General features: G+C 39.3%; 1 protein-coding gene across 11 annotated transcripts in view; it reads right to left on the reverse strand.

The window, feature by feature from the left end:
• The window catches only part of NUMB (NUMB endocytic adaptor protein), a 65,155-nt gene that overhangs the window by 28,401 nt on the left and 17,281 nt on the right, over positions 1-19,473 (reverse strand). For all 11 annotated transcript variants that reach the window (XM_083606948.1, XM_083606941.1, XM_083606944.1 and 8 more), the window contains exons 2-3: positions 3,907-4,049; positions 577-651 (exon numbers count right to left, since the gene is read on the reverse strand). In XM_083606948.1, the coding sequence (XP_083463074.1) occupies positions 577-651; positions 3,907-4,032 (201 nt within the window). In that variant the 5' untranslated portion in view covers positions 4,033-4,049. The remainder of the gene's footprint in view (positions 1-576; positions 652-3,906; positions 4,050-19,473) is intronic.

A 19,473-nucleotide genomic window follows, 5' to 3' on the forward strand; every position in this document is an offset into this window, starting at 1 on the left:
GTTTCCCCACCCCTAATTTAGAAGATCTTATATGGCATGTTTTTCTTCTTAGTGAGGAATCTGATCACTACAAATATTCAAGAGAGGTTTTTCCAGTTCTCCCCCATCTTCAGTCATGAGTGGAAGCAGGTATCAGGAAGAGTAAACACTCTATACAGCTAGTATCAGTTAACCATCTGGACACCTAAGTACAGCAGTAAAGTGAAGGCCTCTAAGCACATATATGCTATGGCAGTCCCAGTCCATATAGCATAGAGAATAACTATCCAAAAAGCTAACCGGCTTAATATAAAGATAGCGGCATTTGTTTGAAGCACAAATAGCACACTTCCGAGAGAGGTCTCCTTAAAAAAAACCACAGCAATAAGCCTAAGTCTTTCAGAACTGTTTTAAGAACACAGAATAGCTACTTTGATCAGGACAGAGCAACGGTTTTAGCTCTTCTTCCAATTTGACTGGTATGCCTCTGTAATCATAAGCTCTGCTTTAAGGCAGCTATTTAAATTCCCCTACAAAAACCTCTGTAAATGGAAAACAATTGCATATTTAAAGTAATATTTTAATAAGTATACATACAGCTTTCAGTCTCTTCACAGCATCTTCACATATATGCATTCCTCTTGATTCATCTACTTCCACATGTCCCAGATACTGAAAGGGAGAGTGGAGGGGAAAAGCACCGATTAGAATAATTGGACTAAACCAGCACTTTGTAGTTGTATTTATCTTCATGTATCAGCTGGATTAAGTAGTCCAGTATTTTCACACATACTATACACCCTCAACATAATTCAGACAAAATATAAGTGTATGGACAAAACTATGACTCAGAACACAGCCACATGATTTTTAAACAGGCCTTATTGCAGCTAGGATTGTGAGAAGGATTTAAAAGATCTTTATATCACCAGGCACAGCCACTGTCCTCGGACCAATGAAATCTTGCCATTTTATCACCCTTCCACCCAAGTACATAAATAGTAAACCTTCCAAGTGCTGTCTTGAGACATGGTTAAGACAGTCTTTCCTTACAACAAATGATTTTGTGGTTTCCATTAATCCTAGAATTTATAATACTGAAGAATCCTCTCTGGGTGATCAGTCTAATTCTACTTGTTATGATGTACTATATCATAGATAAAACTAATATAATGCCAACTACTGACAAGCCATTTATTTAAACAAGGCTCTAGAATCAGCTCCTCATTTTTAACAGGCTGTTATGGATGGGGCTAATACGCAGGAACATGACTGCTGCAGTGTTTATACAAAATGACTTTGTATGTCTGGCCAGTCTTCATTCTGAAAAAGGGATGCTATATTTCATCAAGGAACTACAGTATACAAACTATTATACATTCCCAATGACCATGGCATTGTTACTAATTATATAGGCTTGATCTAAATACTTTGCTTGGCAATTTCCCTCATGCAAATAGGCAAGGAAAAAGGTGTCAAGATTAAATAGAGTTGATTTCTTCTAAAGGCCCTATTTCTAATAGGAATGAAATCTTAAGTTCCTAACTGCATAGAGTGTTACAGAAATTATTTGAGTTCTTACACCTATTTCATAAGCTTGAGAAAACCCAACTCTTCCCCATCCCATGCCAATAAAAATGAGGCAGAGAGAAGATCTGCAATTCTAAGCAACTATTGGTACTAGTGGAATAATTTCAATTCATCAGTACCCAGTTCAGCAATATTAATATGTTCAAGTCCATTCAAATGCAAGTAGGATAGGTCTCTGTGTTGTGGCTACTATTCTATTACAGAACTGTGCCATTTAGAACTGGACTGGTAGCTTGAACACCTCATGTGCTTAAAACGTCAAGAATTAAGAGTTCTACACTGTAGTTTTATTGGATCAAATAGAAAGATTCACAAGCAGCAGCCACAGAACCAAAAGTGATCCTCATTGAGGGACGGGGGAAATTGTCCCATCCTCCCAACGCCATGCCACAAACACAGCTATTTAGTAGTATGATTTGTCCACCATTCTTAGAATAAGTTCAAGGTTCCAACTCTCAAAGAGGTCAACAAAGCATCTACAAACTGTAGATTGACTTGTATGCAAGACTGTACTATCATCCATATTTCTTTGAAAAAGTAAAGAAAGCCAAACCAAATCCATTTTTTCTGCAATTTGGGGGTCTTCACAAATGCCCATTAACTTGTGCTTTTTCCAATTTCTTCTATTCAGCAAGACTTCCAATGTTGTTTTTAAAAAGCAAAAAAAGCAGGTATCTTCTTGCCATATAAAGCTTCTCGGTACTCTATAAAACCATGCTCTTATATTTCTGGTCAGGTATGGGTGTGTGATATTCAGTTGGAGGTACACATTCTGACACTGGAAAATGCATCTTAAGTCTCCTCATTTACTTACCTATTTAATGTTCCAGTGAGGTTTATAAACACAATGACAAATAAATGACATTGGTGGAAATAGAGTCTTCTTTTTAATAATAATAATAATAAAACCATTAACATTTACTTTACCACTCCTGAATGCTTATCTCACACCAACAGTACCACAAAGGCAGCACTGCAAAGGTCAAACATCAAGCCAGCTGAAACTGTGTACTAAACATAGATGAAAAAGTAAGCATTCTACTTCCTGAAAAGTTTAATTTCTATAAATGCAGCCCTACTTTAATGGAGTAGGGAAGGCAAATACAAAAGAAAACCACCTCTACTACAAAACAAGTGTGAGAAAATAGAATTTAGGGGGAAATAAGACTGTACTATTATTAGCCTGGATAACTGATAAAAACACTTTTCTACTGAATATCAGCTTTGTAAGTCAGTTTGCAAAAAAAAAGTATCCCCATTAGATCTACAGAAATTATTTATTGCATTCTTGTGTGTATTCCATATGTGTGTGACTCCTGCAAGAAACGGACTAAGAGCTACCTGATACAGCTGATTGCGAACACCAACACAAGGTGGAAGAGGTAGTTTGGGACAAAAGATATAAAAGCCATGACCATGAGCTGCTGGTAGGAATACTGTTGCACCAGTGTAGAATATGGATCAGTACAAGCATCATATCAATACATAGGCCTCTTAGCATCAGAGTTGCCTACTCTTTTCATATTCTAGCCTGTCTTAAGATCGCTTGCAATAGTTCCCTTATTTCATATCCACTTAAACAAATTCAAAAAGCACAATGCTATTTTCTTTCTTTAATCTGCTACCTCCTCTGTTGAAGCAACTCAAGGACACACAATACAGATCTATGAGAACCATTAAAACAGCCATTCCTATTTGCTAAAGAGTGCTTAACACTACTAAGCAGCATGAAAAAATTAGTTATCCACTAAAGGGTGAGACTTGCTGTGAGAAACAGAGAACAATAATTTTTAACAGTGTTCCAAAAGTGTAAATCACACCCTTGCCTTAGCTAGCAACTTTCTATAATGAACTTTTTTTAAAAAAAAAATCTGACTAGCATGGAAGACACTTGGAAGTTTTTTAAAAAAAAAAATATGGCTGCATGATGTAATGTTTAACTACTTTGATCAATCAACGAATACCCTTTTGATTAAAAGGTTCTCCAATTAACCTTTAAAGAGACATTACTCCTTCCCTATATAACAAATCCATTTAAGATGCCTATTGTATAATTTAATAACAAAATATGCTTATTCTTCAGACTATAGCTTTATACATGTGCAAATGTATGCCAATTTAAACAAGTAAAACTTGTAAGATTTTTTCTTTAACCAACATTTCTTTATTCAGCCCCAGCGATATTTTACATACAGGAAGAACTATAATGTGTGCATAGACAAGAAACAGGATTTGAACAAATACAAACATTCTTCCACGTAAGTATTGTTAGCATGATCCAAACACAAACAGGATTTAGAAGTTTGCTGCAGTTCTTAAAAGAGTAAATATATTTACCTTAACAGGAAAGCTGCATTTGCCAGTCCGAACCCCTTCTTCATCTGTTTGCCACTGATGTGGCCTACTTGCTTCAGGGACATAGACATCTTTCTTTCTTCTGAAGCTCTGTCGTAATTTATTCATTGCTCAGTTCTTGTGCCCTACAAAAAGGACATGGTTTAAATGAAAATTGAACTCGGATCTCAATATAAATAATGAACCAATCTACCAAATTTCTCCTACATGGTAAAAGGCTTGCTCAGGCAGTCCTTTAATATTGCACTAACATGGGGAAGGGTTTCCATGGGTTCATCCCTTGGTGCATCCCATGGTGCTTATGTAAGCTTGGAAGGCTCACAAGCACATGCACAGAGGCCAATTGCATGTCTCTTTTCCATAGAATCAGCAGCCCACGATGCTGACCTTGTATATAATTGGATGAACCCATGGAAATGTGCTCCTTTCATGTCAGTGCAGTAGTTAAGAGGATACCTTGGGGGGAGAGTGAAGGAAAGCATTGTGGCATGTGCTTCAGGACCAGCTTAAGTGGCTATGATCAAATTGTCTATTGTTTCACATATTCAAGTTATTACTCATCCATCTTCCACTTCCATTTTCATCTCCTGACACAAGATGATGCCCCTTCCATAAGCACGTAGGTTTTCTGCCATTCCTGTTCATGAGAAAGGCTTACATTTCCTAAAGCCTCCAATACTGTATTGCAAATTATTTCTAAAATGCTATACAAGCCTCATACTTAAGTCTTTGCCTATACAACACAAGATCTATTATGCCTCTGTGGAGATCACCCACACATGCTCAGACACCACAGAATACCCTATGGAGCAGGAAATCACTATAATGCTTGGCATTATAGTGATGCCCATACAGTTCTGTACATTCAAAGTCACTATTTCCCACAAAAGAAAGCAAGGACCAACATAACACCAAAATATGAAGCTTGACAGAGGTCACCACTGTGAACAGCTTCATAGCTGACCTGCTAGACTCCTTAATGAATTAAGCAACAAACATTATAGCTAATGAAATTTATATTTTGACAGTCTATGGAAATTAGTATTTACCTCAGTACTTCGGCTATTTTATATTAGAATGCAGTTATAGCTATTACTCTTTACCTTTACCTAGTCATTCAGCCCATGTTAATTCTTTTAAAAAAAAAGATTTATGGATGCAATTGATAACCCTTTTGGGTTATATAACATTACTGAAGGACTAAGGTGAACATAAACCCAATATGAATTTCAAAACAACCTGTCACTGACTTTTTCAGAAGGTACATTTACCTTCTAGCAAGCCAGTAAGTTACTCTTCAGTATCCCAGCAATGTCAAGTATTGAAAGCAGTCTGCCAGCATCCTGGGTATGCTGGTGTTACTAAGGCTGCCAAAGCAAACACTTCCACCCACGTATGAATTCCTAGTTATTACCTGGGGTGCCTTTCATGATCTGATGACAGGAAGTTTACAGCACAGGAAGCAACTTTGGTACACAGTTTGGTAGTGTCTGAACCTCAGAAGTGAAAACCTATCTTATTATTAAAAGATGCAGGTTGGCCCTTGAAAGTGCTTTCAGCACCATAGCTCTGCAGCCATTGCAATCCAAACCAATAAAGCAAAAATATAATTGGCAGCAAATGATCATTAATTGTACAGTAAATGATAGGATACCCTCTCAGTTACTATAACAATTGCATCATGTATGGACTAGAAGCCAAGCTATTACAAGTGATTGTTATGAAGAGTATCTTAGCAGCACATATGTTTGAACCTATCTGTTTTAACAACATGCTGGTACACAACTTAATAAACAGAATCCCCCCCCCCCAGCCTAACATTTTAGCGGAATATGTTAAACATGTCAAGGCACAATGAATTCATCTGTTGAGTTCAAGTATATTCCAAGGTGAACAAACTATGAAGCAAATTTATCAAATGGCACCTGGTCAAAGCTGCCGAAAGACTGTTGCTCAGAGACCAGACTGTTTCATTGAAAGCTATTAACATAGCTGCTGAACTGCTCAGACTGAAACCTTCAGAGAAGGAAGATGAACGGGCAGTTTTTTCCACTGGCTTCTAATTCATCAGTAGGCACATGTTGTGTCATGCCTTGTTATCCGAGATGAATGGATACACCCCAGATAACTTCCATAGTGAAGATACAGGCATTACCCTTCTGTAAATACAGAACTGCCTAGCATATACTAAATGGTTTCTCTCCACCCACAATGGCTGCGTCTGCACAGAATGCTAAACCATGGTTTGTTTCAACTGTGGCATGTTCAAATCACAAGTCATCTTACAATCAGGCAAGGCACTGCTTGTTTCTTCCAAGCTTATTTTGTTGTCCAGCGGTTCTTTCTTCATGATTTTTATCTTGCTGAACATCTGGGGTGGAGTAGCCAAACAAGCAACACTGTGGCTGAACAAATCATGGTTTAGTGATATGTGTACATCAGACCTGAATCAGTACGTCACCCAGCTTCAGAAGACAGTGCATGTATTACGACTTCTGCAGTCAGCATGAAATGCCTGGTGGCCAGAAGATACTATTACTGAGGATGGGAAGAACAATTATGTGCTGCTGGTAGGGGCTGGGATTTGACAGAGGTTTCCCTTTGCTGCTGCAAAAAGACCCTGCTGCACCCAAAATTGCAGGCTGTTGTGAAACTTCCATTGGCATTTTGGGGATGAGCAGAGCCAGCTAGGGATCCACTGGATCTGAAACCAGTCCATCTTCCTTAGAGCTACCCAATATGGGCCACTCTGCTGCACCAGTCCAAGAGGAAAATTAACTCTGCACCTGCACACAGTTAAGATCACTCAGTTAGTGAAACACAAGGTAAAGGAAGCTTCTTAACTGTGGGATTCAACATGCCCTTGCCACTCATGTGTGTTGCATGGACAGAACTATAAATGAGGCAGTGTCAGCACAAAGGACACTGTTAGAACCAGGGCCTTGTAAGAATATCTGATGTTATTACCAACACAGTCCAGTTGTGCAATATTTAACATTTGAACTGAGAAGTTTGGATATCCACCGGTCACAGCCTTCAACAGCAGGGACACACAGAGCTCATCAATAAGCTTTAAAGCTTAAAAAATTGAACTGGCAGGTAACGGGAGGATTATAGCAAATGGATTTGATAAAAATGGATTTCAGCTATCTCTGCAACCTGGCTTTTCAGATAGAGGTGTCAAGGCTATGAATGATGCGAACTATTGGAGTTTGAAGTCCAGCGAACTATCCTTCCATAACACAAGAACAGCTGATCTATTACCACCACAATCTTGTTGAATAGGATTTGAGAGCTTGACCAAGTTAAATTCTCAGTCACAACTAGACATGTAAGAACTGAAACTATCAGAGCAAGTTCACAAACAAAGGAAACATAGAAGCAGCACATATATTTTTCCAAGTTTCTCTCACTATAAGAAGCTGAAATATTCCTGTTACTTAGAAGTACTGATGCTAAGTTTGTGAACAGCTAGATAGAATACTCCCTCCTCTGGAATACCATCAACCTCTTTTCACCTTATTCCTCTCTCACTTTAAAAAAAAAATGCATATCTGCATAGTCCATCCAGCAAAATGCAACAATTTAAGACACGTCTCATGTAACTCCAGAGCAGCTTCTTCAAATTATGTTGCAACTATTCCCTGAACTCCAGAACAAGAAAACATTATGTACTGCAACAGAAACCAAAGATGATGGATTTCAACCAACTTTGATTTACTTTTAATCATAACTACTCTTAAGTATTCGACAACTTTTCCTTTATCTGCACTTCTAAAAATGCACACCACATCCCCTTCACTAGCAGAACATTGGTCTTCCTCTCAAGTAATACTAGTGCTGCCAAACTACTTTCAAAACTGATTGCCATTCGTTGTCCAAATAATTAGGTAAGTAGTAAAATGGCAGGCTAGCCCAACATATAATTTAATAGTTACAAAAAAGGTAAAACATTTAACTTGTACTCAGTGACTCTCAGTAGGCAGGAGGAAAGAATGGACAACTAAACCTAGAGAAAAGTAGTCTAGGGAAACTTACAGCTGTACTATATCCTTCACAACTTCAGAGCAGGCACACAGAGAGGAGTCCAATTCCATTATTTCACCAGCCTCTCCACCCCAACCCCTTTATAGTTATTTCAGCCTCAGAGACACTTATTGAATGTGCACACAAAAATGGTTTAAATGAATTAAGGGGTTATTCCAGGGCAACAGATGGTTTGCTACAAGCTCCAGATTTTACAAAGGAAAACAAAACTTTTAATTGCTTTTTGTCTTCGTTATTTTCAGGCTTATATACAAGCCTAACTTGATCCCCTTTCCAGCCACAAGTTGTAGCAAAACTTTCACATCTCTACATCAAGTAGCTTTTTAAAAAAGCTATTAATTTTTGGCCCGAGCTATATATGATAAAAATCTGTTACTCTTCAGTCTGCCAGGTTTTACAGAAAGCACACGCTTTTATTTAGCATTTTATGCATCTTCTGTAAGAAACATAATAGCATAAAAGTTCTTTTAAAAAACTGTAGTAGTAACAATACAACCCTATTCTTCCTTATCATTACAGGTTGAGATGATCCAAGAGTCAATACTGATTGCTGCAGCTTGATGGCACACATTTTTGAAGTTTTAGAGACTTAAACATAAAGGCATGCTCAGTTTTGAATTCTAAAGAAGAAAAAGCTGTAGTAGTGCCAATAATTTAAAGACTGTGTATTTTAGAACCACACCCTGAGTTCTACTGCTTGCCAAAGCCAAACAGCTGCACGCTGTTAAGAACTTAACAGGAACAATACATGTAAGAACTCAATTGCTTTTACCACTAGTTACTAGACATTCCCTCTGCTTTAGGTTATCAACATACCATGCAACTTTTGCTCAGAAACATTTTAACAGGATCGTGCCCACAACTTGTGCAAGGGTTACGTTCTGGGGAGCGTCCTAAAGCCAAAATTATGTATAGCCAAAACACAACAGCAAACTTTTTCAGCAGGGGTCTGGTCCACTGTCCCTCAGACCTTGTGGGGGGCCGGACTATGTTTTGAAAACAAAAACAAAAAACGAATTCCTATGCCCCACAAATAACCCAGAGATGCATTTTAAATAAAAGCACATATTCTACTCATGTAAAAACACCAGGCAGGCCCCACAAATATCCCAGAGATGCATTTTAAATAAAAGGACACATTCCACTCATGTAAAAACACGCTGATTCCAGGACCGTCCATGGGCCAGATTTAGAAGGCGATTGGGCGAAATCTGGCCCCCAGGCCTTAGTTTGCCTACCCTTGCACAATAGGTTCAACAGGTGACGGGATTGCCAAAGACTTTGTTCCCCAGACGACTGCCCCCTTTAATTTTTTTTACAATTTCTGAGTGCGTAAAGCTAAATGTGCAGAAGTTAAATGTGTGTAAGTTGCAGGCTTATTGCACAGCCAAAGTCAACAGAAGGGTTTGGACAGGGGTAACTGGTGCCTCCAGGGAGTCAGAATAGTACAAGTCCTGCTCCCTCTACCAAGCCACTCCCATTGCACCTTCTTCCATCAGCCCTACACACTTCAAGCTTCTCCTACCCGTTCCACTCAAACTCTGCCCTCACAAACCCCTCCTATCAGCCACAGAAGGTAAATGGAAGGCAGCTGGGCAGAAGTATTTATCCTTAGAGTTCGTTTCATTTCATTATGAAATGAAAAATAGTATTACATAAATCTGCCATCATGAACTTGCTTCTGGAGAGCAAAAAGCCCAATGTCCTCAAGCACAAGAAGAATGCTCGGCTCACCTAATGAATATGCAGGTTCTCATACGGTATGGAGCTGTGCATTCTGCTCCCTATAGCCCACTGTCAAGCCACAAGCAGCAAGCCAAGAAGAAACGTTGACTATCGCTTGTGATTTGTTAGGCAGGAAACACGCCACAAGTCCATGTTCAGATGGCGTGAAAAACAGCCCTGCGCAAAAGAGCATTATTCACAGTACACAGTCTGTCCAGGCATATAGCAAGAGCATCTGTTCCAAATGAAATGGGTGCAACATATACAAAACTGCAGGTTTAAGGTCTATTTCAGCTTAGCTAACTATTTTTAGCATGAATTGTGGCTTTGATTTCTTTAGTCTGCCATGTGTTTCCATTAACCTTTAAAATCAGATACAAACTCAAAAATTGTATCTGGGTGTTCTAAAGTGTATGCTGACCCTTAAACCATGACTTTACTATGAAAGCCTCTGCCACAAAAAAGATCTTAAAATGCATTTCACTACCACCACATGAGTTTAAAACTTTCCCAAGTGAATAAAACTGGAACTGGAACTTTAGAATACTGCTTGTCACAGCGGAATTTTTATAAGTAAAAGCAAGAGAAAAAAAGTTGTACGTGAGAGATTCATCAGTTTTAAAAACAGAAGTGGTAAAATCAAATCATTCCATTAGAACAAGTGTTCAGTCCTCGCAGAAGTTTTATCTTTATATATTCAAGGTACAAAGGCCAATCATATTTATCCAGGAAAAACGGATCTGGAGCAGTGTGTGTGGTTGGTGTAAAGTTTTACCTGTCCTTTGAATGCATGTTTTTATCTGCTGCAGGCAGCTTGGCAAGTAAGTACAAAGTTCTTTTGTGGACTGGTAATTGTTAGCAACCAATCCACCTATGGAGTGTAGCTTGGACAGAGGACTTGACAACTTAAGATTCTTGGAACAATTGCTACTTGCCTCAAATCAGTGTTCGAAATTAATCAGGTGCCAAGCGCACTTTGCGACTGGCATGTGTCCAATTCTGACCAGGCAGAGATATCTGGGTGCCAGGTTGGTGCCTGACATCTCCATCTGGCTGGCCCCTCCAGCTTCCTTGCAGGGATTTTAAAAGTTATTTAAGAGCTTTGAATGCAGAAGTCAGGATCCTAGAAAATGCTCAGCTAGTATCTCTGCCATGAAGTTCAGTTCCAGAACAAGTGAACTCTTGGTTTCTCAGCTAGCAGGAACCTTAGATATGATTGGATAAAAACACATTACTGTAAAACAGCCTAAAAAGTGGAGCCCAACATTCTATTCTTAGATCTCTCTTGCAGCAAGGGGACTTAAAGCCTTAAGGGTGAGGATTACTGCTCAAGTACAGAAATCACTTCAGGGAGTTCAACAGAACCAGGAAATAGCCAACAACATGCATGAGAAATAAATCAAAAGGGTCACAATTGGAAAAGTGAATGGCGCATGAGTATTAGGAGTAAAAAGCATCTCAAACTGTGCTTTAAAAAAAAAGAAAAGGGGGGGGGGAGATGCCGTTACTCACCATGAAGTTGCTACAGTAAATGCCACACTGTTAACGTTGGTTGGGTTTGTGTGTGCCAGTACTGTGTACCCTTGAGTACCTCAGAAAAAAGCACTGATCTCAGACATATGTACTAAGAAACACTTCAATCATCCCTTCAGCCAAAAGGATGGAACTAATACTTTTTTAGCTTGTTCATGCAAGATCAGTAATGAACAAAGCAGCAGGACTTCATAACCTCATATGGTAGGAGGCTGCCTACCTCATATATATTGACCATTGGTTCTGGCTATGTACTTGGTACAGCACCAAGGTGGTGTTTCAAAGGCAGTTGATATTCTTTATGTATAGGCAGTCACTACAGAATACAGTCAACTTTGAATCTTTATGCCATCAGCCACTCCACCACATAATGCAGAAAGCTGTCTGTGGACAAACCCCGGCTCCCTCGGCCTGAAACAAGGTTAGCGTGACATCCCATGGTCAGGTTTGACTGAACTGTCCAGGGGTCCTTTTCCTTTTACCACTCAATTCCTATCAAACTTCTGGACTGTTCTGACAAATGGTCTCGTGCCTGGCATTTGACTATAGTGACACAGGGGGTCTTAGGCATGGCATTTAAGTCAGTGAGAATGATCATTTTGGAGGAGTTTTGATACACATCCCAAGACTCCCTTCCTTGGAGATGGCACAGAACTTCACATCTGTCAAGCAAACCCTGATCTGCTTCCCAATTTTACAGGCACAACTGACCACACATGTGCTGCACTGGATTACACTCAGGTAACCTGACCGATATACAGTACATCTAAAATATTAACAGGAGGAAAAACTTGACTGTATTAAACCTCTCCCCAGCAACCTTGGATACTAGGAATAGTCAGTTCTACTGATTAATCTGCAGGTTTTAGCAGGTATAACTGGCTCCATCTTGGGTTGTTATTTGTTTTGCAGGTCATTTTTGGTGTGGGGATGGGCAAATGAATCAGCTTCCTAGAAGCTGATAAGAGGAGTGCTCCAAAAATCTACCTTGCCCCTTTGAACATCTCTATGAAATTGCTAAATGACATGATTCATAGGTCTGTTATGGGGTTATCATCATCACCCTGTCAATCAGACAATTCCATTTTTATCAAATCTATGAGTGTCAGTTTTAGTTCTTATTTCAGGTCTGATAGCTGTACTTTGGCTAAAGCTGAATACAGATAAAATTCATTTTAGTCCTCAGATTGCAGGGGGCATATATATAAAAAATTGTCCAGTAGCATCTTAGAGACCAACCAAGTTTGTTCCTGGTATAAGCTTTCGTGTGCATGCACACTTCTTCAGATACACTGAAACAGAAGTCACCAGACCCTTATATTGCAGGGGACAGTGAGGTGTATTTGATTAATCTGCTGTCATTTGTCAATTATGCTTGCAGTCCAGGAGAGATTTTGGCTCTGCCTCTGATATTAGTTAAATGAGTGAGAGATATAGCCAACACAAGTCTTTTACTATCTGCATTCAGTCTGCTATATCTAGACAGAAGGAATCTTTACACAACATGCATCTGATTGCCTTAAAGCATTTGGAAAATTTACGCTTGGACAAAATGCAATAACTTGCCTCCTGCCTGATACAGGATAGCAGGGTCACATAACAGTACCTGCAGCAACTGCAATGTTGCTGGCTTCCAGATGCCATTCAAGATGTTGCTTTGACCTTTAAAGCTCTAAATTATCTGTCTCAGTATATATTAGGAATATCTCCCTCCCATGTATCTCCTGGGATACTGGGAAGCCACCCACTTTAAAAATTATTTGTACTGCAATGTCTGTCAAAACTATGCATGGTGGTGGTGAAACAAGTAGTTAATATATACTTCTACTGAATATTAGCAGCCACATACTGCTCAATAACAGATAAGGCATTATAAAAGTATTCAGGAACTGCCCCTGACAACACAGTATTGACACTATATCCCTTTTTTAATGAAGAGATCAGAAAGGTCATAAAGTCTCTGCTCGTAGGACAAACATTTCAGAAAAGAATGGTTATGAAACAAGCATGCCCTCAGAAGTTAAACTAGTATTAGCTTGGAGTCAGCAAAATGAAACACGTTATAATGTCTTTGTACAGGTTCATACAGAAATGTAGTAAAACATGCTACTCAACAATAAAAGTGTATAATGGTATAATGAGAAAGTAGATTGTAAGAGGACACATGGAATGCAGGACTTACGGTAAATCTTGATTTAAAATGGGCTGCTTTACTATTTCCACCAAATTAACTCACTGCAGTATTCTCTTCCAACAGGGTTAACTGACAAATGGTTAGCCCATGCAACTGCACTTTAGAGTGAGACTTTTGATTTATCAGACTTATCCAAACAGTGTTTGGGATATAAGCCCAAGAAAAGCTTAATTGCTAGCCTCAGTACAAAGCAATCATTCTGGTCTAAAATCTAAGCTGGAGAGGAACCTAAGTATTCCCTTTGTCCCTGCCTCCAACTCAACCACCCTACACTGGTTCTAAGCTCCCTCTTACATTTTTGTTGCTCCAGCAGTGAAGCAAGACTACTCTCCCAGCTCTCTCCCCAAATGTCTGGCATGCTGCTAGAGAGCTGCAAGGAATGGAGAAAAGTAGACTTTTCCCACACTACTGACCCATGTCAGTAACTACATTTTGCAACACCCCAACATTTGGACTCTTGTGGAAGAGTGACTGGACCTGATCATTTTCCGGTGATATCACGGGGTGGAGGTGGGGTGATAATCTGAAATGAGAGATTGAAAAACAAGCTATTTTCTAAGACTGTTCCATTTTCGAACCCACTTTTGAGCCTGACTGGGACAAATTCACCTATCACTTGATGAGACTATTAAATCCAGCAAGAACTATCAATTTGGTATGTTTCATTACCGATAACTTTTGTTATACAAGTCCTCTTAGCAATCATAGCTACTGCCAACTTGCTATTACACTTTCCCAGATATTGTGCCCAAGTTAAAATGTTTTATTCTAAAACTAACAGCATTCCAAACTACAAGGAAGCAGCATTATGCCAGTGTAATTTACCCTAATTCCAAACTCCATTCTGCTAGATTACTCAGCCCAAGCCTGGCAGAGGGGAAACAAGCTTTTAAAATACAGTTTGACATACACCACCCGCTTCTGCTGGATTGCTAAGTCATGTGACTGAGCATTTGGAGTGAGGTAAGCCTCCCCCTGCCCTACCCCCAGCCCAGAAGATTCCTTTACAGTGGGGGGGGGCTTACACCTCAACCTTGGACTCAGCCAACTTTGGCTCAGCCAGTTGAGCCCCAGTTGAGTCAGGATGGAGGGTTTATGTTGGCATCTCTCTGGATCAGCCATAATCAGGGCTTCAAACAGCTGAGCACCACCTGAGCCAGAGATCTGCCTATTTCAAACTCTGCTCAACACAGTGTATCTTGGGTTTGGATGATTCATTCATAAACCTTATGTTGTCTTTATGCCTAACATTACCAAATACACCAGGATCAGACAAGAGGTGCTCCCCTCTAAATGTTGGACTAAAGCTCTCATCATCTCAGACCATTAACTATGCTGCGGTAAATGGGTGCTATGTTGGCTACCTCTGCAATAAATTACACCAAGAAAATTAGTGGTGTAGGAAGTCATATTTACATAATTTTACATCCTGCATCTTCAATGTAATTTTATATTCCCTGGGCGGAGTAGTACAAAACAAAAATATTATAACGTGATCAAGTAAAGTAATGCTGCAGCAGACAATTTAAATAGAGCAGTTTGATTTTACTATACAAGTTGGGGGGGAGCTTACTTTGCAATTCTTAAAAGCCTGGGAAAACAAATTTGCTTTTGTTTGGTGCATAAATATGATCTGTAGGTACTTATATATAGGGTCCAAGTGATTTACACCAATAAAATGTTGCTAAAAGTTGCATTACAAAGTGAGTATATACAATTCTGTTACACTTTATGCCATCAAAGGCTACTTACTTGCATGCTATTTTTGTACAGTATTGAGATGTTTCTTTGTATTGATGCAATGCCTCTGCATGCAGAAACTCCAGAACAGATTTTCCTTACTAAAGTTCAAGGTAGAATGGAAGCTATTGGGTTTTGGAGATGAAAAGAAGCTCGCACAAAGCCTGAATATCTGGAATGAGACCTTGCCAAGAAATTCTGAAAGCCCTACTCTAGATAAATATTTAAGATTTTAAAACAAATGAATTCTATGTTGTCATTTCCTGACCACTGAGAGACTTCCCCAAGATGGCATTTAACTCTTCTGATCACTCATTAACTACCACAGAACCCTGAGCACAACTAACAATTACATGTAAAAATTGCTTCACAAATTGGAAAGGGGAAAATACAGGCTTACCACAAGTAGCTTGCAGTGAAAATGAGGCTGTCAGCTATAATCACCTCTGTAATAATGACTGAGAAATTCAGCAAGTCTCATACTCAGCTCCCTTTTCTCCTCCTAGACTTCTAGGAAATTGGGGCCACTCCATAGATTCAAGCCTGCCATGAAGCAGGTTCCACGCCACTCCACACCAGAACTCCAATGCTGCCTGCTGGTCAGAGAATATAGCCAAGGCTAGTTTCCTTTAGGTAACTCTCTCTTGTGTATCCTTGTCTTGCTTAGAGCATTTCCTTTTCTCAATCAGACAGCTGAGATTTGATAAAGACTCTAATCTGCTTCCAGAAAATCAGTCTTGGTTGCTTTTAAGGAACTAGGTGTTATAGCAGCCCCCCCCCCAATATAAGGATGTATGTGTGTGTGACAGTGGCTCCTCCTCCTTCCCCCTCCCTTCCACTCAAGGTAGCAAGTAGTAAAGTAATGTCTTCACCCACTTTGAATCTGCTCCCACTTTCAAAGGATTCCAAAGGATAGGCATAGGGCTGTGGTAGTCATGCATGCACACAATCTGATGTATAAATTATAAAACGAGGTAGAGGACAAAATTAGCCCAGTTACATCCAAATAGATGGAATCTTAATTTTTTAAATTTAAATACCTAACCTCAAATTTTCGCATGTCAGACTGTATAAACTACTTTTCAAGTGTTCTGTCGCAAGCACACAGTTTTCAAAGTTCACTTAGAACTTAAAACTATTTAGACTTTTTTCCAAACCTCAAGTATCATAGAATCATGCCAGCACTTAACAAATTCAAAGTTCTATGCCAACAGTTAAGTGGGTCAGTTTTCTGCTTCACTGGGTGTTTTGTCACAGAGGTTCCACTATGCTTTAATAGACAGCTTGTGTCTTCTGCAGCAGACGTACCCCCCTCTTTCGTCTCCATTATTTCACTGCCTATTCTATCAAGACACCTCTCCATCATGAAACATACAATAATTAATGACACAGGTCAATGTTATCAGGAGCGTGCTTGCTCTGAGTTACACAGCTATAACTCCAGCTGAAAATCAGATTCAATGGGGCTCTCCAAAAACCGTATCAGTTATTTTCAGTATTGGCATTTACCAGCTAATTTAGAAGGTAATACAAAAATATGAGCTTGCCTGACTTCAAGAATAATCCTGCTCACATGTCAACATGGCTATTTTAACTCATTTGTAAAAATATCTCAAGAAGCAATTAAATTTCAAATGGAGAATGACTCATTCGCTCATGCTAAGCTACAGGCTAAAAAGTGCAAAACAAAATAGGATTAATGTCTTAAAAGTGTGAGATTTTGTAATTAGGATAATTCCCCTCAAACAGAAGACATTTTCAAGTAATGGTTGGTTCAACTGTGACCACCTTCACCCATACCAATTTGCCTAGTCACTGGGCTCATCAGAGACTTTTCTCTGGGTATCATCTTCTGGGGTTCAAGCACATTGGTGACCAGATATAGTATATGAAATATGGAAAGGGATCTCATTTTTATTCACATCAGTCTTGACACTGAAACACTACTGTATTACTGACTTGTTCTTTTGTCAAGAAAGCATGATACTAGCATATTTTTTTACATTCAGGAGAACTGCTGTCCTGATCTTCTGCATTTCCAGAAACAAAGTTGTCTCATCCTTCACAAACATCTCTAGTCCAGCAATTAAACTACACCACACACTGCAAGCCATTCCAATTCACCAAACCAGATTTCCCCAGCAAGCAATAGTTAAGTATTCAAAATTATGCTGTATACTTTATATAAGTAACAAACTTAATTACTTTAGAGCAGGGATGTCCAACTTCCAAGAGACTGCGATCTATTCCCACTAAAAAAAAATGGCAATGATCTACCCATTGTACTGACCCAAGTTGTTGAGCTGTGTGTGTGTGTGTGTGTGTGTGTGTGTCCCAGCATTTTCATTTGAAGGGTATTCACAGAAGTGACACGAAAATGAGGCAAACAAACCATGGTTAAAGCCAACTGTTACTTTTTAACATTATGCATTAAACAGACATTTATGTGTAACAGTCTTTGCCAGATTTGTAATCAGTGTTAAAAACTCAGATATATAAGCTAGGCACCAAATGGCTCCTTAAACCATGGTTTAAGCAAATCTCTTTTAGTTCTTCCCATTGAAAAATCAACTTTAAAAAGATGCCTAGTGGAAAAGCCTCATGACATATTTGTCTGCAATTTGGCAGATTTCTTAACCAGGGACATCTCTTTCATGTCGGCAGTTTTCAGACCTATTACCCGCAAAGTACTAGAGGAGAGTAAGTGATTCCATTTTTAGACACTCCTAAACTGTAATGGCAGTCTTGCAGGAAAACCACCGAAGCTATCACTTCTGAAGTTTGGCAGGATTCATCCCCTTAGAAGGAGTGACCTTTGCCACCAAATTCTTTCCAATTCTACCCATAAATAAAAGTTAACCTTTAAAGGTGACCAGCGAAAAAGATCCCACCCAGACTAAGTGGCTTGTAATTTTGCAGATTTTATCTAGTATATAGGACTTACTATGCCTGCAAGTTTTTGCAGAAGAGTGAAGAAGTATCACTGTTTTTTCATTTCCCAATAGCGAAGGTGTCATATTGGAGTTTAAACCAAATTTTGTGGTCTATGCACATCCTTATTAGTTTCTTCTATTGCTTGCCTACATTGGCCAATTTCCATAAAACAAGGCAAAGCTTACAGGCACCTGATCTTCCCTATCCATACCAAAAACCTCTAAGAATGAGTGCAAGTATGCTTAGCACGTTGTTTAGCCGTAAAAACTTACATGACAAACAGAATGCTTAAAAGTTTCAAAGACAGCTATTTATTTTTCTAGTTATATTATATGCTAATCACTGCACAGCCTGCCGGCGCCTCAGTTAAAGTTCTGGGGAAATGCTTTTTAAGTAATTGGATCAATTGTCTGACAAGCACAAAACAATTTAAGCTTCAAATACTTTTTATCAAGCTCAGGAGAACTGACTGGGGGCTGTTAAGATCTAATGGTCTTTTTGGTCTTTGTTGCTCTGGTTATGTTTGAAAAGCTGATCTAGGAGGATGACAAGAAAATCCTGCCCACTAGACACCAATACCCATTAGGGAAATGTACACTGCAGCAGAGCTCAGTTTACAAGTAAATTGTTTTAGGTCTACAAACTGCTTGAAAGTTAAGTTCCAAGCCTGTATATATTGATGTGTTGAGATTTGCTACAATTACTCAAAGTAAAAAATAATAAAAAGGCACCAAGTATGTTCCTAGGGACACTGTTTTTCAACCATCCTGAAGGTGTACATGAACACCAAAGCAATAGCTATGACCTGAACCCAAATTAATCCAAGGTGTAAACTAGGGTTAGAGAACCTCGGGTCTAGGGGCCAAATGTGGCTATCTAGGCCTCTCTGTAAGCCATGCCCCTGCTCAGGCCACCTTCCAAACACCTCTGGCTCCACTCTGTCCTCAAGTGTTTTTCTCCTGTCAGGGATGTGTCTTTGAACTGTAATAATGCCTCCGGCTTGTCTAAAGTGAGCAATGTTTGTGTGGGTTGGTGGAAAACACCTGCTAGTGTGGCTAGAATGTAGTCTACTGTACAAAGGTTAAGAGCACATCCACTGATTGGCTGACTTTTGCTTCTCGCCATAACCACCACTGCCGTGGTGGCTGTCAGAAAATTCCCCACAAAAGAATTCAGTCCTGATGTTGAAAAAGGTTCACCAACCCTCCGCTAAAACAACAATTCCCACCACCACCTCAAGTCCAGGAAATGTGCAATTTAAGACCTGATTGCATAAAGTTCTTCAGTGAACACAGCTGATTTGGTCGGAAGTTTTCTTGCAGTTTGGTGGCTATGGGCAAATGCTGTTCCTGTGTGGTTTTGGAGACTTGCGAGTC

This window comes from Podarcis filfolensis, assembly GCF_964270895.1.
Source record: "Podarcis filfolensis genome assembly, chromosome: 1".
NCBI classification, from domain to species: domain Eukaryota; kingdom Metazoa; phylum Chordata; class Lepidosauria; order Squamata; family Lacertidae; genus Podarcis; species Podarcis filfolensis.